At 39.7% G+C, this 21,629-nt stretch overlaps 1 protein-coding gene across 1 annotated transcript in view; it reads left to right on the top strand.

Annotated features, from left to right (window-relative positions):
• Window positions 1–19,028, top strand: part of Abca13 (ATP binding cassette subfamily A member 13) — a 423,762-nt gene extending 404,734 nt beyond the window's left edge. The window contains exons 61-63 of the mRNA XM_040746666.1: window positions 13,760–13,865; window positions 15,920–16,057; window positions 17,444–19,028. Of these exons, the coding sequence (XP_040602600.1) occupies window positions 13,760–13,865; window positions 15,920–16,057; window positions 17,444–17,542 (343 nt within the window). The 3' untranslated portion in view covers window positions 17,543–19,028. The remainder of the gene's footprint in view (window positions 1–13,759; window positions 13,866–15,919; window positions 16,058–17,443) is intronic.
• Window positions 19,029–21,629: the final 2,601 nt, after the last annotated feature.

Here is a 21,629-nt window from a genome sequence, read left to right as displayed (position 1 = left end):
GTTTCTCAGGTTGTTTTTCGAGTGTTTTCAATCCTCACATTGAGTTGGGGTAAAGCCAGTGACATTCTACAGATTCTTAACAGGGTTTCTGTTGTATGAAGTAGAGCCAGGTGGACAAAGGAAGCTTTTGCCTCTCAGCTGTAAATATCAGCAGCTTGTTGTCATTGACAGGTGATTAGTGCTTTATCCTGATTTTCTTGGAAAATAGTCTTAGACACCAGGAATGAAAGACCCTGAGTTCTTGGACACACTAGTGTGAAGTGGAATTCTTTCCCTGAGATGAGAATTGTGAAGAAAATGGTTGATCGAGTTTCAAATGTGGTAGGCTACTGCTGACCACTATTTTGTAGCAGATATTATGAAAGGCTGTTTTATTTCTGTTTCTTTGTGTAAAAAGACCATTATTTTTGTACCTTTCTAATGGTTACCTTTGAAACAAATTTTCATCAGTTTCCTGGAGAATGGATTCCAGACTATTTTCGCTGTCCTACCAGAAATTTGTTCATGTCTACACCTGTTTTATCCTGTTATTATGCTTGCATCCAAAGAGACTATACCCATCCAATGACCATGCCAGGTTTTTGATGGATGCCATTTGACTCTGCTTTCTCCTAAATATTTTTTTTTGGTTTTTCGAGACAGGGTTTCTCTGTATTGTTTTGGAGGTTGTCGGTCCAGCCTGGCCTCGAACTCACAGAGACCCGCCTGCCTCTGCCTCCCGAGTGCTGGGATTAAAGGCGTGTGCCACCACCGCCCGGCCTAAATAATTTTTTGAAGTATTTTATTCTTTAGAAAAGGTATAGTTGCATATCTGAGTGGTGGTACATAATGCACAGGAAATTTTATTAAACACTAGGAATTACTCCAACACAAATACTTGCATGGGCAGGAAGGAGCTGATCATGTTTGTTGTGTGCAGTTCATGTCTTTTTTTTTTTTTTTTTTTTTTTTTGCTTGATGGTATCCTGAGTAATGTTAGACAAATTTGGCCTCTTCATAATTCATTCCCATACTTCAGCTACCACTAGTGCCTATCTTTTCCACGGGAGATTTTTGAAATCTGTGATTGGGTCCATACCAGGATTCTTGTATTAGGGACTCTGTGTTCCAGGTGGGAGCGAGGTCAGCATGAGCTGCTCTGCCTTTGTCCCTGGAAGGCTTGCTTTGAGTGTGTACTCCCTGGTGAAAAGCTGGGGAAGTTAAGAATTTTGTGAGTTGTGTGATTCATTGCTGTGTTTTGTAAAGGTTTGTTATTTATGTGCACTGGAGTTTTGGGGTATGTATGTCTGTGTGAGAATGCCTGATCACCTGGAACTGGAGTTACAGACAGTTGTGAGCTTCCATGTGGGTACTAGAAATCGTACCTGGATCCTTCGGAAGCCGGTGCTTTTAAATGCTGTCATCTTTCCAGCCCCCTTTGCTGCTGTTTTTTAATGTGATGTGGAAGGATGAAATGATTGCAGAGTGCTGGGTTTTCTATCCACGTGGCCCCAACGTGTGTGATTCCTTTCTGTCTTGGTCACTAACTAATAGTATAATATCCTTATCTTTCTGACTAGTTGGAAAATTCTCAAAACACATGGGCCAGAGGCTTGCCCAGAGTTTCCTTTATCAGAGCATTTCTATAGCACCAGGCACAGGTCACTCCTTACAGCAATTCCTGCCTGCTTCGACAAGTATTTGTTTACCTCATTGCACCTTTTTTTAAGAAGAGCTTAATTTTTTTGAGAATCTCATGTTATAATGGTTAACAATAAAACCTCTGTAACTTACCTCAAAAAGTGACCCAAGCCAATCTCCTAAAAAGACAATGTGCTATCACAGGCTTATGACCACAAAACAGCAGAATGAAGTGCCTGACTCCCCAGCCTACTGATGAATGTTGCTCTTTTACAGGAGATGGCAGCAGTCCCTGTAGCTTCCATCTCTGCACAGATGTGGCTGTGCAGGTACATATGGATGACTTTAAGGCTCCTTAACTCAACGGTGGCTTTTCCTTCTTAGGTCTGATGCAACAAAAGCTCTGGTAGTCTCTATGGCCATCCCTCACCAAGCCAGAAATGAGCTCACTATCACTTTTCTGTGGGGTGTATTCTTAACCTTACTCATAGGCTGTGAGATAAAAGATTGAAAGGCAAAGATTGAATTGAATTCTGTTTTCTCTGTAGAGATAGATGTGAGAACTTCTTGGTGAAAACTTCTGGTTTCTGTTGTATGAAATAGCTTGATGTAACTTTCTTATCTCCTTGTCTTCTCAGAACTCAGAACACAGAAGTTTGTGGTTTCACAACCAGATCTCTGGTTCCTTTGCTTTAAGAAAATGAGGTGCTAGGTATTATCTTTACTCAAGGGCCTGTGAGCATCAATGGGGTTATACAAGATCCCTGAAGAATCCTAAGATCATGTTGGCTCCTGCTTGGTTGTTTGCTTGTTTCTATTAACATCACTATTATGTTTTCTCTAAATAGAACTAGCCTAGTCATTAGAATAGCATTTTAGTGACTTAGGAATTCTCCTAGTCATCAGCCGTTGCTCTAAAATGAATTTCAACTTAATGCATAATCTTTGTGTTACATGCCAACTTTCTGTTTTAAAAGTGAAAGGAACTTTTCTTTAATATCAATAAATATAAAAATCTTATAATATTGTCAACTCTAAAGATATATTTTTAGTATCATGATTCTGATGTGCCTCTAAAATGAAGGAAATTTATCAGAGACTTCCATGATCACAAAACCAAAGAAGTCAGATAGGGGCAGAGTCTTTAGGTTGTCACCTCACCACCCTGAAAAAAAATGGCCAGGCAAGTCATGAGTTGAACAACAACTGGATGATACTGGAAGGGAGGCCATGTCCGATTTCTGTCCTGCTGACTTCAAATGATCTCCTTTGACTGCTCTGAAGAAGAGAAAGAAAAAAGAAAAAAAGGAATTACATTTGGCTCTTTAATAAAGAAGAAATATATTTTCCATTAGCCTATACTAAATTCTAACAAGGAATCAGATACTAAGGTACCTGCAGGGGTGTTAGGGACAGTGGCAGGAAAACCCATGGTTCTGTCTCACACAAGGCAATGATGTCCTCATTCTGAGTCCAAGGTTGCACTCAGCACCAAGAGATCAGACTGAAAGGGTGAAGGAAGAGTCCTGCTGAGAGCAGCATGAGGGGCCCTGAGGTGAGACATCTGATGAAGGCAATAGCCATCCTGGGGAGCCCCCAAGCATGAACAAGATTTTGATCTATGGTTTGTTTGTTATGTTGGAATCACACAGATGACCTGTGTGTACTAGGCAAATGCTCTAGTACTGAGATATACCCCTTGCCCAAGTTTGACTTTTTACATTTTTTTCTTTTTACAAAATGTTTTCTTAAATTTCTTTTTTAGAATTTCATGCAAAATGTTTTTTGGCATGTCTGACCCCCTGGTTCCATGCTCTGCCTTTTGGTCTGGTGTGATATGAACAGTTACTGATATAGGATCCTGCAACCATGAGTTGCTCTGCCAGACCTGCTCTGCTATGATAAACAGAGATCCTCTGTAACTGAACTGAAACAAATCTCCCCTCCCCTAAGTGTGCCTGCCAGGTATCAGGGTCGCTTTGTCTGCATGATCAGAAGAATTTTCCTTGAGAGGCATGCTAATGTGGTCCAATCTTTCTTCCATTGAGAAGTCTACCTGTATGATTTTTATCTTTAAAATCAGATGCTTTCTGGGGCTCTTTTCAAAGAAGTTTCTCCCCCAGAAGGAATGCTGTACTGGATGGAAAACATTGCTTTGTTTTGTTTCATTATATATCCTTGGATATATAACCCTCACCAATGTGTATATAAGTATTTTAATGTTTTCCAAGCTCAACTTTAGGAAAGTTGGATAACACAGACACTTAAGGTGAAGAGATGTGCTTGTGGAATAAATACTAGTCTGTCCCAGCACTGCAGGAGATAAGACAAGTGACAACAGGAATGGCCTCTGAACTATTTGTTTGATGAAGAAAATATTCCATTTGCTGTCATAGCGCACAGGTGGCTATGGGGAGTGAAATGAACTTACTGTTCTCACAATTGTTGTTTAAAGACAGAGGTGTGATAGCCATTAGAAGACACTCTGCTATAAGCTGTGATTTTTAGTTGAACTTATGGATGCTGAAATTGTGAGTTTTTCTACTACTTTTGAGCTGTGTGAGATAAACTATTCCTTTAACACCAAGTGAGATTCTAGTTCTATGATTGTGTTGCAGAGCTACAGATGGTGGTATATAAAATCCTGGGGAATTAAATGGAATGATAGGTGCTTGGCACCTCACTCAGGGTAAATGAAGACAGAACTAGCCTCTGTCTAATCTACTGGTTCCTTGTCTCCCTAGAAGAAGACTGTCTTAGGTACTGTTCTGTTGCTGTGAAGTGTCACCACCACGGCCAAGGCAGTTTACAAGAGAAAGCATTTAGTTTGTGGGCTTGCTTACAGTTCCAAAGGGTGACAGTGACCGTCGTGGCAGGGCTCATGATGGCAGGCGTGAATGGTGCTGGAGCAATAGCTGAGAACTGACATGTAGTCCACGAGCAGGAGAAAGAGGGAGAGAACCTGGGCCTAGCAAGGACTTTTGAAATCAAGTGACACAATTTCCCCAACAGAGGCCACATCTCATAACCCTTCCCCAAGTAGTCCACCAGCTGGGGAGCAAACATCCAAATATATGAGCCCCATGGGGGCCATTTTCATCCAGATCACCACAAAGAGCCCACAGGACTAGTACAATGCTGAGGGAGTTTCTATACAGATATGCCAGCCTCATGTCACAAAGCCACCTATATATTTGTTACCTACCCAACGTTCTATCACTTTTCCTTAGAGTCACTCTCTACTCTGTCCTTCTCTTCCCCTGCTTTATATAGATAAACAATTGCAAATCAGTTACTGTGAGTGAGTGAGCTGGATGCAGAGTAGTGGGACAAGCAAGTGTGAGATCAGACGACTTGGTCTGAAGCTCTGCGCTCCTGCATCTCCTGGGAACACTGTGATGCACATGCTTGATGGGAGCTCGTGTAGGAGCCCAGGATCTAGTGGTCCCTGCTCCATGTGCTTTATTCTATCATGAATAGGAAAACATCATTTTAGAAAGATATTTTGTATTCCATTTGTTTATTGGGAATAACATACCAATGGATGTGTGTGTGTGTGTGTGTGTGTGTGTGTGTACATGGTCATATTCCTTATGAATTAGATGACAGAACTCAATTGTGTATAAAGAAATATCTAAAGAGAATGCTAAAAGGATGTTGCACTTCTATAGTACTTATTATTTGAGCTCAAATATTAATTTCTATGCCTAGAAGTTTTATGCCTGTAAATGTTAGAAGGCATACTTAAAACCCAGAATGGCAATCCATTTTAGAACTTGACATATCAGAGTACTTCCTTTGTATTTTTTAGAAACAGTTTCTAAAATGCATATATGTTTATAATTCTGATGGCGGTATGAGTTCTTTATTTTATTGTTCAGAAGTAGGTAAAGAAATAACTAATAGTAACTAACAATAATAGAATATTCTAATAGTAGTCTAGCATTTTGTTGGAAATTTTTATGTTTATACAATTGATAGCCTACCGATTCTAATATTTTCTATTTTATAATTCATATAATAAGAAGCATTTTCTCTCTTACAATTCATTGTGGATATGTATTTTATTGGTTGAGAATAAAATTAACATTTAATTTTAATTTGGGAAAATATTTTTAGAAATGAAATTTATAGTCAGGAACTGTCAAAGTCCAGGGCTTTGGCTCTAACTTTAAGGGTCGTTTAGGCTTCAGTACCTGCTCACTCACAGTACTCTTTACTGTGTGTTTTTGGTGTTCCATTCCGTTTCTGTGCTATTCATGCTTCTGTTTTAGCATTTTATACATATTGCAATGAATAAGAAGTGTATCACAAAGTATTTTTACATACAACCTTACCTGCAGTATTACTATTCACTTACCTTTACGTGCTTTGCTGCTACACCAATGACGGCACATACTAGGTAATCTTGAAGTGCCGGATCAATAAGTGTATACACCAACATGTGACTCACTGGCTACGCTAAAACCTTTTAATCTTTGAAGAAACTTGGTTATCAAATAAGTACTCTGGGAAATTTATATCTTTGATACACTGAGGCAAAAATGAGAAACTAAGCATAAATTAAATATCTGAATTAGATATGTGGCAAATTAATGACTTGTAAAGATTTTCTTAATTGTTAAATATTCATGCTTTTATAATTTTATGACTACAAAGTATTGCTGAGCAATCTAGAGAAATTCATGAATATTACCTATGTACTAAAGTGATATTTTCTCTTGAAAACATTTTTTCTTAAGTACTAAATGTTTTCTTTCTTCTGTTTCTCTCTAACCAAGCTAGAAGTATGTTACTTCAAATGAAATGTAACTTCACATGAATTTAAAATATTACCATGCATATGTGCTTATAGAGAGCTTATCAGACAACTTTTGGAATTTGGCACGAATTTTTCAAAATACATTAACAAAATATGCCCATGAAGGTTGTAAACTATTTTAGCAAGGAAAGTGGCCGTGATGTTCTCTTTCAACTCACTGGCCCCTACACACACCAGCCCACAATGTATGCTCACATTGTCTTGTCTGCATTCATGGAACTTTCCCAAATAAACTGTGGGCTTCTCAATATCAAATAGAATAATGTTCCATTCTGGCAAAATTCTGCACAGAGCCGAAATTACACTTTTTATTTATTTACTTATTTACACAGTGCCAAAAGCTGTTCCAAATGACTCACAAGGATGAATTAATTCTGTCCTCCAACAACCTTATTAGGCAGTCCCTCTTCTTAGCCTCATCTCTACTGAGCTTTGAAAATTATCCTGGTTTTCCAGGGTCAGACATTTTGTAAGAGGAATGCAGGCAGTAAAGATCCAACATCTTTGTTAAAGATCTTTGTTATCATTTCAGAGTAACTAGGAACATATTGCCACTCAGAGTCCCTCCACCTGGATTCAATGCCCAGTCACAGCTGGGAACCTACTTAGTGGAGATGCTTCAAAGCTCCGGGGACCTATCTCTTGACCTTGGGAAGTCCTTTCAACCATCTGGGCTTATGCCTTTCTTTATTGAAGTATGGAAATGTCCACCCACTCTGGAGTCTTGGTGAAGACAGTATTGGTGGTCAGTGTCAATCAGCTGATCAGCCTCTTGCTACCATTAATACGAATCCTCTGTATATCCCTGTTGTGTGAGTGTACAATTTCTAGAGCTGGCCGGATACGAGTGGTAGGTAGTTCATCTTTGTGTAAGTTGGTGTCTGTCTATCAACGCCCTTGGCGTCGTAGCCATATGTAAATAAGAGGCATTAGCCAGAAAGGATGGAGGCTGCGGTAAATAATGGTAGGAGGGTTTCCAGATACAGAACTTCCCCTTCACTGCAGAGCTCTGATGGGTAGAAATCTCAAGCCTTGAGGAAAGAGCAGACTGCTGTCAATACAGCAATAACAGTCACTAAAGAAACAAAACTCTGACTGTATAAATGTCCTGCTTTTGACAGCCAGAGCCCCAAGCACATGAATGAATAGCAGCAGTCAGTAGCCTGCAAAGGCCACCATAGCAACTGGAACTGATGGTAGCTTTTTGATAAAACTTTCTTCATATGTGGTTAGAGATCCAGAGATTAATGGTCCAGATGGTCCTCAACAAATCTGACAATTCTCAGACTTCAACATGCTTTAAACATGGAATTCAAAATTCTATTGGAAGTGGACACCAAGAATTCAAAGCCTAAATCTCAGTTCCAACAGAGCATGGCAGCCTGAAGTATTTCGACAAGATACCTTGGAGACCTAAAAAGGAATCCCTGTTTTCCCACTCCTGAGGCTTTTGCTCTATCAGGAGTCTTACTGGAGCCAGCCTCCGATTGATTACAGGCAGGGGGAATTATTCCTGTCATAGCCACCAAAATTCTGCTCTTATTTTCACAACTGCAATGGCTGTAATGGCTCTAGGTTATACTTCTGCTGCTATCAAGTTCAAATTTGTTTCATTTTAACCCTACAGAGCAATCTGTTTACCCTGAAAGATTATCAATCTTAAACTGACAACAAAGTACCTCTCCAATTTATACTGTTTGATGTCTACCTGCTCCATTCTTGGAGAAAAGGCAGGCAAGAACTAACTTGCTTTGCCTCAAATGGCTCATGTCATTTTAACAATGTATATCTGAAGCCAAGGCAGCAGACAGGATGACAGCACCCTGGACACAGGTCTCAGTGAATGCTCACAAGGATTACCTGTGTCCCTCCAACAAGCCCTTGTAATCTTAAGCCATCTGTCCTTATCACACAGACTCAAGGTATAGAAGCACAAATATACTCTGGTCAGGCTTACCACTGGGGGAAATTTAGTAAAATGTCCATTTTCCTCTAGTGATGCTTTGTAAGTAAATGAAGATCATAAGAATTGGATATATCATTTTTTTTCACTCTTTAAGCTAATTATAAGCTAATTATTTTTTCAGTTTGAAGTAATATGCTTGATAGTGCTGGAGACTATATTCTGTACTTGAGATTGATATACCAATATGCAAAACATATGGGAATGTCAATTATTAGACTGTCAAATAGCTCATTGGGTAAAGGTTCTTGTTGTACAAATCTGCCAACCTGAGTTTTGTCCCTGGAGCCCTCATAAAAGTGGAAAGAGAGAAGTTATTTCACAAAGTTGACCTCTGATGTCTACAGATGAGTTATGATATGTGCCATTCACCTACTCCCCAATAATAATAATAATAATAATAATAATAATAATAATAATAATTTTTTAACTTTAATTTTATTTTTTTATTTTTTTCCCATTTTTTAAAATTTTATTTTCCAGTTTAAATTTAGATAAGAATCAAGGTTGCTTCACAAGTCAGTTCCAGGTCCCTCTCCCATTCCCTCCCTTCCTCCCGTGCCCTCCCCCCCCCCCGGTTATCCCCTCATTTCTCCAGGGAGGGTGAGGCCCTTCATGGGGATGTCCATAGTGTGTCATTTCATATAGGGCAGGGCCTAGACCCTTTCCCAAGAGTTCAGGGTGAGAGTGCACCTCACATTGTTCTATTGGAGTCCAAAGTCCGTGTGTATACTTGGGATGGGTACTGATCTGCTGCCCAAGGCTCAATAGATTCCCTAGGCCTCTTCACTGACACCCAGATTCAGGGGGTCTTGATCAGTCTCATGCTGGCTTCCCAGGCTAATGCCTGGGATTCAAGAGTTAACCTTTGTCTGGTCAGCTGTTTCTGGGGGTTAAACCAGCCCAGTCTTAATCCCTTTAATCATCAGTCCTCCCTCTCTGTTACTGGCTTTCTTGAGTTCAGCTCAGTACTTAACCAAGGGAGTCTGCCTCTTCTTCGATCAGCCACTAAATAAAGTTTGTTTCCCAGACTCTCTGGCCATAGGATTGTAGGCTGGCACTCCCCAGATCTATGTCTAAAATCCATATATGAGAGAGTGCATGCCATGTTTCTCTTTTTGTGACTGGGTTACCTCACTTTCTTCTAGTGTCATCCATTTGCCTGCGAATCTCATGATTCCATTATTTTTTTCTGCTGAATAGTACTCCATTGTGTAGATGTACCACATTTTCTCTATCCACTCTTCAGGTGAGGGACATCTAGGTTGCTTCCACGTTCTGGCAATTACAAATAAAGCTGCTATGAACATAGTGGAACAGACATCGTTGTTGTATGAATGGGCATCTTTTGGATATATGCCTAAGAGTGGAGTTGCTGGGTCTTGTGGTAGGTTTATTCCCATTTTTCTGAGGAATCTCCACACTGATTTCCAAAGTGGCTGAACCAGTTGGCACTCCCACCAGCAATGGAGGAGTGTCCCCCTTTCATCACATCCTCTCCAGCATAAATTGTCATTGGTGTTTTTGATTTTAGCCATTCTGACAGGGGTGAGATGGTATCTGAGAGTTGTTTTGATTTGCATTTCCCGGATGGCTAAGGATGTTGAGCACTTTCTCAAGTGCCTCTCAGCCATTTTAGACTCCTCTATTGAAAACTCTCTATTTAGTTCTGCAGCCCACTTTTTAATAGGGTCCTTTGGTGTTTTGGAGACTTGCTTCTTGAGTTCTTTGTAAATTTTGGAGATCAACCCTCTGTCAGATGTGGGATTAGTGAATATTTTTTCCCATTCTGTGGGCTGCCTTTTTGTCTTGCTGACTGTGTCCTTTGCCTTACAGAAGCTTCTCAGTTTCAGTAGGTCCCATTTATTAATTGTTGATCTCACTGTCTGTGCTACTGGTGTTATGTTCAGGAAGCTGTCTCCTGTACCAATTCGTTCAAGGGTACCACCCACTTTCTCTTCTAAGAGTTTCAGTGTGGCTGGATTTATGTTGAGGTCTTTGATCCATTTGGACTTAAGTTTTGTGCATGGCGATAGACATGGATCGATCTGCATTCTTCTACATGCCAGTCTCCAATTATGCCAGCACCATTTGTTGAAGATGCTTTCTTTATTCCATTGTATATTTTTAGCTTCTTTGTCAAAGATCAGATGTTCGTACGTGTGTGGGTTAATACCCGGGTTTTCAATTCGATTCCATTGGTCTACCTGTCTATTTTTGTGCCAATACCAAGCTGTTTTCAGAACTATAGCTCTATAATAGAGCTTGAGGTCAGGGATGGTGATGCCTCTGGACATTGCCTTGTTGAACAGGGTTGTTTTGGCTATCCTGGGTCTTTTGTTTTTCCATACAAAATTGATTATTGTTCTTTCAAGGTCTGTGAAGAACTGTGCTGGGATTTTAATGGGGATTGCATTGAATCTGTAGATTGCTTTTGGCAGGATTGCCATTTTTACCACATTGATCCTACCTATCCAAGAGCATGGGAGATCTTTCCATTTTCTGAGGGCTTCTTTAATTTCTTTCTTTAAAGATTCAAAGTTCTTACGATACAGGTCTTTCACTTGTTTGGTTAGCGTTACCCCAAGGTATTTTATGTTGTTTGTGGCAATTGTAAAGGGTGATGTTTCTCTGATTTCTCTTTCAGCCATTTTATCATCTGTATATAGTAGGGCTACTGATTTTCTTGAGTTGATTTTGTAGCCTGCCACTTTGCTGAAGGTGTTAATCAGCTGTAAGATTTCCCTGGTAGAGTTCTTTGGGTCATTGATGTAAACTATCATATCGTCTGCAAACAGTGAAAGTTTGACCTCTTCCTACCCAATTTGTATCCCCTTGATCCCCCTTTGTTGTCGTATGGCAATAGCTAGAACTTCAAGTACCATGTTGAAAAGGTATGGAGAGAGTGGACAGCCTTGTTTTGTTCCTGATTTTAGAGGAATTGCGTTGAGTTTCTGTCCATTTAGTTTGATGTTGGCTGTTGGTTTACTGTATATAGCTTTTATTATGTTTAAGTATGTCCCTGTTATCCCAGATCTCTCCAAGACCTTTATCATGAAGGGGTGTTGGATTTTGTCAAAGGCTTTTTCAGCATCTAGTGAGATGATCATGTGATTTTTGTTTTTCAGCTTGTTTATATGGTGGATTACTTTGATGGATTTTCGTATGTTGAACCATCCCTGCATTCCTGGGATGAAACCTACTTGATCGTGGTGAATGATTGTTTTGATGTGTTCTTGGATCTGATTTGCCAGTATTTTATTGAGTATTTTTGCATCAATGTTCATGAGGGATATTGGTCTGAAGTTCTCTTTCTTAGTTGTATCTTTGTGTGGCTTGGGGATCAAGGTTATTGAAGCCTCCTAGAAAGAGTTTGGCAAAGACCCTTCTGCTTCTATTGTGTGGAACACTTTGAGAAGAATTGGTTTAAGCTGTTCTTTGAATTTCTGGTAGAATTCTGCAGTGAGGCCATCTGGACCTCGGCTTTTTTTGGTTGGGAGACTTTTGATGACAGCTTCTATTTCCATAGGGGTTATAGGTCTATTTAAATTGCTTATCTGTTCTTGATTTAGTTTTGGCAATTTATAGCTGTCCAGGAAGTCATCCATTTCCTTTAAATTTTCGAATTTTGTGGAGTACAGGTTTTCAAAGTATGACCTAATGATTCTCTGGATTTCCTCAGAGTCTGTTGTTATGTCCCCCTTTTCATTTCTAATTTTGTTAATTTGCGTGTTCACTCTCTGCTGTTATAAAGCAGCAATACTTTGAGTAATCATGGTCCATTCAAGTCAATGGATTTAATTGATCAGAACTCTATTGAGCTGCTGTTTTATTCTCCATACCTAGGATTAAGTAAGCTACAGCATAAGACACACAGTTTCCCCCCTTTGCCCTAAACAATAAAGGCTATGGTCTTTGCTTTTGCTTGATCACCAGAATTTTATAGAAAAACCCTACTGGTGAAAGGCATTGGTCATGTGTTACAGAGCAATACTGTTGGTGCTAACCAATAAGTGCTGTCCCTCCTGCTATATTTCATAGCACTGGAAAGTGCTGAAAAAGGTTCATTAACAGGCTTACCCTGGAGACCAGCCTGGAACACTGTGAAGTACAATAACTGCCACCGAAGAAAGATGCACCCATGGGTACAAATAATGGCATGAATGTTATAAGGCCAACCAACTATTTTCTTGTGGGTTTAATGTTTGCTCAACAATGAAAAAAATGTGCCTGGTATTACAAATTCTGACTAAGAAACCGTGATTAAGGAGCTCACAGGCTCTGGGTGCAACAGACTACTAGTATTCTACTAAATAGCATAGTATCAAAGCAACTGACTCCTAGTACTCTACTAAATGGCATAGTATCAAACTACCTTCTAAAAAGGTCTCTCTCTGCCAATGAATTAGGGCTTCTCTCAGAACTCACCAGAAAGGATTCTTTGTACAGTGCACACTGGTTAATGAAGAAAATCACAACTCAATGAAGTACCAAGAATATGTGTCAATGGCATGATAAACTACAAATGGGCCATATATGTCAACCTCCCTAAAGCCCAGGGGCCATCGTGAATGGGAGGAACACTGAAGTGAAGCAGCATCTTCTGACCGTGACCACACAACTGCATGCATGAACTTATAGCAGTTGTAATGGCCTTCACAATATCTGCGCAAGACCAAGTCAATCAACACTTTATTAGGGAGGGGAAATGAGTTTTTGAGTCTCCACCTCTAAATGAGGACCTATGGACAAATGATGTCTTCTGGAGGAGGGAATGTTAGTTTTCTTGCAGACCAAGCTCCAGTCACTGTCCTCACACCCAGGACTCTACTGGTAACACAAATTAGATTCAATTGTTTATTAAAGATTCTCTGCTGAGGTTGACATAAACCTGGAAAAGGTTTTTACATAACAGACAAAAAGTCCTTAGATTGCTTATGTATTCCTTTTCATCCTCTTCCAGTCACGTTTATCACTGCATACCTTGAAGCAACAAAGGCAGATATGTGCTTTCCCGGGCTGGTCTCCAGGGCAACCTCTGACTTCCTCTAGCTCAGCACTCTGTATTTGTATTTTCACCCTGGTTCTTTTATCAACTATGTACTGATTTCCAGAGTTGCTGATTTGTTTTTAAAGTTACACCAACGTCTCTGTCAATGTAAACATGTGAGAGCAACAGTACAACGGACTTAAAGTTAACTTCTCCATATTGTATATTTGAGAATCAAATTTCCCCAGCAATTTAAAGTCATTACCAATATACTTTAGGTATGCACAAATTGCCTTGTAGCACCCTCACCGTAAATCAATATGGAACAAATGTGTAATGCTACCCATATCTTTATTGGACTTAGGTTTGGTGATGGTTATACCATCAAAGTTTGGCTCGACAAGAAAGGAAGCCAGCCTTGTGCCGTTTCAGACTGCTTGAAGCTCCATTTTCCAGGAATCCAGTTTAAGGTATGTTGCATGACCTCTCCAGAGAATTCAAGAACAGATGTCTGTTCACTCAAGACAAGGCAGTGATGACTAGTTAAAGGAAGGATACCCCTTATGTCTAACCTAGTCAAACAGTGAGCTTGTTGGGGTTACTTACAGGACTGTCGGTTATTCAAGGACAGTGGTATCATTAAACCAGGTACAGGATGAGTGGCTAGTCACTCAGACTTTTTGTATTCTCTGTACCACTTGAAGGCAGTTCTAGGGGAGAGAGTTCCCTCCATCCTGTTATTATTTTCTGCTTTTATAACCTTGGGGGAAGCGTTCATGAATTTTGTAACTTTCTGTTTCCTGAGCCTTCTGAGTTTCCTGAGTTTCTTGTCTTACAAGTTTATCCTCCCTCCAGGAGGGGACATTTCTAGCGGGATCAAAGAGCTACCTACACAGGGAGGTAATCCTAATAGCCTGTGTTGTTGTTTATAACCAAAAGCACATTATACACATATTAGTCATTTTTCTGTTTTATTCTATACTGCAAAAAGACGAAACCTGTTGTCTTTTTGCTTCTTTTTGAATTACTGGCAAGATCTCAACCAAAATTACCATGGATGGTAGTCATTGCTCAATCACTCTGAGGCAAGACAGGGCTGCTTGCCCACTTGCTGGACATCCCAAAGAAGACTACGATTGCACATGCTCCCTTCTTGACCTGCTCGGTTCCATTTTGTAGCTCGTTTCATTTGGATGGAGGATTGAAGAAATCAGTTTCTTCTATACATTTGCTGTGGAGTTCATAAGTTTGGTAATTTTCGCAGTATACAAGCTTGGAAATTTCTACATTTTTCTAAATGAAAAGAACCTTAATCTTTTCATCATGGAGTTGATGTGGTCAAATTTGTTGCATGGGCCAGTAGTATCTTCAATAGGTGATATCCTTTAGGTACGTGAAATGGCAGGCTCCAACCCACTGAATCTTAATGAATATTTTGACAAGGTAATTAGGTTGTCTACATGGTCAAGTTTTAAATGCACTCAGCACAGAGCTTCCTCATCCTTTCTTTCTTATTTGTTTATTGTTTGCATGCTCTGCACAATCTTGCTATGTAGCCCGACAAGCCGGAAGCACACCATCCAGCTAAGGTTTGACTTGAATGCGGACTAACCCTCTTCCCTCAGTCTCTCAAACATGAGCTCACAGGTGTGGACCACTACACTTGACATATAATCATTTTTTCAAGGTTTATTTATTTCTAGTTTATGTGTATGGGATTTTTGCCTGTGTGAATGTCTGTGCACCAGGTGCCTGCAGTCCCCCTATTTCTAGAGATCAGCAAAGGAGTTACAGACTGTTATGAGGTCCGATGAGGATGCTGGGATTTGAACCTAGGTCCACTGGAAGAGCAGCCAGTGCTCTTAACCACTGAGTTGTCTCTCCAGCATGATTTGTAATTTGTAAGTAACTATTTTTCTTGTGCATTATAACTTCCAACAAGTAATAGACAGTAAGTTGCCATTCTTGATTCATTTTAACAACTAACCCTTGAGACAGTATCATTTGTGTTCCAGTACCATTCTTAAAGACACAGTAAAAAAAAAAACACAAAGAGCAGGTTTTATTATCTCTATGGAAAAGCATGAAAACAAGAATCAGAGCTAGTAAATTTCTTACCAAAAGTTTCTCAGCTAATGGAGAGCACATGTGGGACCTAAGAATCCCATGATGCGTGTGAAGTTCAGGGAACCCTCAGATCTGTCCATTATGCTACATTTACCACTTCTTTCTGGAGCATCTGTAGGCAACCTCTGGCCACTGAAGCTTCTTCTGGTGCTTCCGGCATAGCCAGGCAGAGTGGTGCAGGGCACAATCTCAATGCAAGAGGACACCACTTGTCTAATGTGCCTCAGGTGAACAGTCAGCAATAAGTGTTCATTAGTAACTCCCAACATTCACCTACACATGTCCCTGGTTGTGGCCGTAAAAACACATCTGAGTTAATGATTTACAATGCAATGTAGTCTAATTAAGTTTAATCAATGACTCCTATCCTTGATGCCTCTTATTTTCTGATTTTTAGGGACAGCGCCTTAATTTATTGGAATATCATGTACCAAAGAGTTGGGAGTGTTTAGCTGATTTGTTCAAGGTTCTGGAGAACAACAAGAGCCTCCTGAATATCAAGCATTACTCCATCAGCCAGACCACTCTGGAGCAGGTAAACTGCCCTGAACAACACAACATGTTGCTCTTGGATATCATGATTGAACCTTATCCAACAGACTTTGAAATTAATTAGGTTGCTTCTTCAGCACACTCCCTCTTTTAAAATTTGCCTATATTTTTCAAAAGCCTAGTGAGGATGGTGAAAGTTGGGAGGCTTGTCTATCATATAAGCTTCACTCAGTGTACAGAGCTTTCATTTGCTCATGGAGGCACTGGACAGTCCCTTCTGGTAAACTTCCCTTCTCTGCCTTACTCAGTCCCAAGCGATGGATTTGATTCTGCAGTAGGTGATAACTGACTTGGAGGAAAATCAGTGCTTATTGTTTGTACTAAGAGCACTAGGATTAATCCCAGCACTCGGGAGGCAGAGGCAGGCGGATCTCTGTGAGTTCGAGGCCATCCTGGTCTACAGAGTGAGTTCCGGGACAGCCTCCAAAGCCACAGAGAAACCCTGTCTCGAAAAACCAAAAAAAAAAAAAAAAAAAAAAAAAGAGCACTAGGAATGTAAAGTTTTTGAAACTACAAGGTATTGATACTTTCCAGGTGACATATCAATCCTCATTCCTAGAGCTGACTGCTCAATGAATTAGGGTGGTATAAAGGCACAGTGTCTGCCTTTTTCAAAAAAAATATTTTATTTGTAATTAAAATATAATTAATTACACCATTCCTCCCTCCGACCACTCCCATGTACCTCTTTCTGGCCCCTCTTGAATACATTATCATTATTACGTAAGCATATGTGTAAATATATAAATTGATCCTGCTGAGCCCATTTAGTTTTATTTGCATGTTTATGGTTTTAGACTTGAACACTTGATAACCAATATTCAATCATGGGTCTCTCTTCTGGGGAAGACTGATTCTCCCTCTCTCAGCAGTCACTAATTGCCTGTAGTTCTTTATCTCTGGGTGGAGCCATGTGAGATTTCACCTATCTATGTTGGCATGTCAGCAGGGGTTGTCATTATTCAGGCCTTGTTTAGCCTTCCATATTGTGTAGATTCCAGGGATGTAACTGAACTTCCCTCCTGTAGCTAGCTGTTCGGTTACAGGGCTACAACACTTCACAATGATACCAGTGAAGGGCTAAGAATGTAAATGAAGACAAAGACAGCAGCTCATTCTTACAAGGAGAATGGGGTTTATTTTAACAAGAGTGGAGCATTATATACCAATAGCAGGCGTGGTGGAAAACCACCAAGGTCAGAAGCCTACGTTCCACGGGCCCTCCGGCAAAGGATGAGCCAATAACAGGAATTAGCATTTAGACAATAAGGATGGACAGAAAACAGGAACTTGCATGCAGGCCTTACTGGGAAGACCGGACAAGAGGTGTTTTGCTAGAATTAGTAACTTTTCCCATTTTTTCTTTCAGGTTTTTGTTAATTTTGCCACTGAACAACTGCAAAGTCCATATTTTCCTGTTGATTCCCCATCCACTGGTGGCCACCCTCTGTACCATTCGCATATCTAGGCACTAGAGGAGGAATCCTGTCTTTCATGATAGTTCATCAAAGACTAGACACAGGCACAGCTGCGGATTGGGAAGTAATGCTTTGACAGTCGTGAATTCTCTCCTTCAGTTTCTAACCTGAAACTCTTTGCTTATTAATAACCAGACAACTGAAAAGCCATTCTCCAACGTAGACTCCTTGAGATTTTTTTTCCCTCTGATTACAAAGCCAGGCGGGGCCCAGGTTCTCTGTGACAAATACAGCAATGAACTGACAGAGTCCAAACTAAGAAGCTCAGGAGCCAAGAGGGCCACTCTAGACTATCCAAGCTACACAATGCATCTTACTTTTAAATAGGCTGAGTAGGACTTTTTCTACTCATTTGTGTAGAAAACTGTTATCATGAATTATTTTTATATTTTCCCATTTTTAAATAAACACCTGGCAATTTAAAGAGAAGCTCTTCCAAAAAACAAATGACAATATGGTGTGACCTGAAAAAATTGCCATATGTTTTCCTGCTTTATGCCGATTCGGACATTTTTCATTTATAACTTGCTTAGTATAATCTTACAGAATTATTTTGAGTGCTTATAAAAGGAAATAAATGAGGATTGTGTTGTTAATTTGAATGACTAATTGTTGTCTTAAAATTCTGAGCCCATTGTTTTGAATTGCGGAGAGTTCCATATTGACGGCATTAGCCTCACTGGAAGGTTGGTAGAAATTCATGTGCTCAGGCTACTTCTCTGAGAGAGACTCAGATCCCTGGGGTGTGACTAAATGCTCTGGTTTAAACATGCACAACTCAGGTTGGCAGCCAGTGGTCCTGGGCAAAACTTAGTCCTAGAACGATCATAGACAGCACATAGTAAAACAACATGGAGCTTTCAGTATTTTTCAAAAGTTCTATAGAAAATGGCACTCTCAGAATTGCTTCCCTCAAAGATAGAGCTTCCATAGGCTCCATTGAAATAATAAATAACATCGTACAGTTAATAAAATGTGTAAAATCAATGTGTCTACCATTGAATGGAATTTCCATTCAGACGCTATTGAACATTTTCTAACAATATTTTTCTAAACCTAAATGATGAACCACATTAATTTCATTGCAGAATTTGGCTTTAGCCGACATTAGCACTGGGTAAGAATAGCTGTGTTATATTGAAAGTTCTTCATTGTGCCATTTCTTTTCTAATCCAGGACTTCATTAAACCTGTCTTTTCAGGATGTAATTTATATCTGAGATACTTTGATAGTAAGGATTAATCCCATCATGGACAGCATGGATGTCATTGGTTTTGATTTTCATGTATCAATCTTATAAATTATGCTATTTGGTAAAGAAATTACTTCATGATTTTGCTTTCCCCCTGTTCTTACGTATTCCATTGTGAAAAATGAAAGGCACAGCCTTTTCTGTTGTTGAATCAATAAATACCAATTTGTGAAACATGAGTATACTTATACTGTAGTGAATAAATGAGACGTGCCATAATTTAACCTGGCTCTCGAAAGTCATTGTGTTTGTGCCAATGAATTCCTTGCATCTTTATTTGTGTCTTTGGGGATCCAATTTAATTTGGGTAAGGAGGAAATGGAACAATTCCACATATTTTACAGTTTGAAAGGTTAAAATTTAATTGAGTTTCGCTCTGCGATGTCCTCCTCTTAGGGGTTCTTTTCTGTCTTTGAACTGCTGTATTCTTGAAGTTTATGCTTCAAGGTATGCCTTTGAATAAGGAGCAGAAAGAAGAAGAAGCCCAACATGTTCAAGTGGCACATCCCAGAAGACTGGACACAAAGGTCAAATCTTATGCTAATGCTGAAAATGCCATTACCTTTAGAAGTCACGCCGATATTTTATGCCTTTGCAGTTAAACACTTGTCTTAAGACTTTTGAGCTGAAGGTCACACAACTGAGACTTTTAAACAAACTGTCTTCTCTGGAAATCATCCCAAGCAGATACTTTACAGGGCAGAGATAACCCCGGTAGTTCCTGTTCCAGTGATGCAGCTCTTTCTGCATGCTTTCCTGGCCCTCATGCCTGCTTCATTAAAATGCGTACACAAAAGCCTGAATGCATTCAATGACATGCACAGTAGAGCTTGATGGCTTAAGGTTATAGTTTGGTTTGTTTATTAAATATCATTTGCCCTCCCAAACCAGGGAGAGGGACACTTTACATTTTCCAACTGATTTGATTATGTATCTTTTCTTTAGTATAACTTAGTTTTATACCGGAAAAATTCAGAGGTCCTTCATACATTTTTACCACACAAAAACAAACAAACTTCCAAAAAAAAACCCAAACCTCTGTACATAAGCAGATAGAGGAAAAGCAAATATGGGGCCAGCAGAGTAATAGTTGATAAAGCCATAGCTGTGTCCTTGAGGGTGCCAGCAGATGGAGAGGTCACAGGAAGAGTACTGCCTGCTGTGGACCACAGAGTGGTCCAGTCTGGGATTCTGGTCACAGACAGGCTTCTGAGATGGAGAGTGGGGGAAATGACATCTGCAGTTAAAAGAGTATTTAATAGGCAATGACTTCTTGCCTATGGCTTTGGTAGACTTTGATATAGTGAGACTATGTATGTTAAGAACTTCATCATATTCTAAGATGGTGGCTACATTTCTTGTTATCTCACTGTTAGAGGAGCAGGCAGAAAAGGACTGTGGGGAGTGAAGGGAAAGGGAGAAGAGAAGAGTCAAAGGGGAAGGAGGGAAGGGGACAGACTGGGCCAAGTACACAGCTATTAGTCTAACTCCTTAACACAGTCCGGAAATATTCATGTGCCCATAACTACTTGCATTATGCTTTTGGGAGGTTGTTAGCCAGGCTTCTGACCATCCTAGGGTGAAATGGGGTTCTAATTTTGTGTAAGGAGAAAACTAATGGATATTATATAGATTACCAACAATGTCTTCTACATGAACACAGACAGAGGCCTTGTGGTAATTTTGCATGGGAATGGAATGAGTTGAATTTGGACTTATTGAGTACCATGAACTATGTGGCTATCTAGGTTATATGAATATTTTCAGGATTGAAGATGTGTGTTTAGAGTTATAGAGCAGAGGTCACTTTTGTTGGTAGTGTAGTAGATAAGGAGAATAGTTTATGGAGATAGAGATTTCCATTTGGATTAAATAAATAGCCCAGCCATTTTCTCACAGTGAGATTCCTATGGAGATCTCTCATGGATAAATGAGTCCTGTTGGGAAAGTCTTCCAGAGGCTGAAAGCAGAAGCATTTTCCTCAATCATTGGCTGTTGTTTGTTTTCATAAAAGTCATATAGCAGAGCTATGTTTACTGTGGCACTACTGGAAGTATCCATGTTATAAAGTCAGCAGGGCCGTCTACCAGCTGATGAATGGAAAAAGGAAATGTATCTGCAAAAAGGAATTCTGTTTTCCATAAAGAAAAAAGTAAAATTATGTCGTTTGTAGGAAAATGTATGAAATTTGAGATCACTGTACTAAGTAGGATAAGCCAGCCTCAGGAAGATAGCGGCCAGGTTTTCTCTTAGTTGCTATCCTATGTTTTACATATGTGCATAAATATAGACAAATACATATGCACATACATTCAAATACACACATGAATATATACAGATATACACACACACACATATGAAAGTAAAAAGTGTAAAAAGGGAGGAGACTGTGAGAGGTGATGGGAAGTCAGAGTTGAAAAAGGGAAAGTATGGGAAATAAAATGACTATTGTGTATGATATCCTTGAAAGAAACAGGCTTTCTGAACTATGTACAATGAATGTATGTCTAAAAGACATGTTCTACTATCTTATAAGTGGGTGTCTGACTTCTTTTTTACATATAAAACGGTTTTGAGGAAAATGAGATCCATTGAGCTAAATCTAAAATAAATAAATAAATAGACAACACTGGCAATATTAATAGTTTAAATCATATGTGTATAAACCTCACCTGCAAATCCTTCTCTAAAATGGCATGGTCTGTGTCCTTGTGCTCCCTTCTCCAGAAGCTCCAGTCTTACAGATGCTCTGCCTTGTGATCGGTCACTTCCTGCTTCATCTTTCATCTGTTCTAGTCTGGATGAACCTCACTTTGTCCCTCCAG

The sequence above is a fragment of the Mesocricetus auratus genome, unplaced genomic scaffold (assembly GCF_017639785.1).
Source record: "Mesocricetus auratus isolate SY011 unplaced genomic scaffold, BCM_Maur_2.0 Super-Scaffold_100006, whole genome shotgun sequence".
NCBI lineage: Eukaryota > Metazoa > Chordata > Mammalia > Rodentia > Cricetidae > Mesocricetus > Mesocricetus auratus.
The sequence above is the reverse complement of the archived record's forward strand: the minus strand, read 5'-3'. Positions and strand labels throughout refer to the sequence as shown.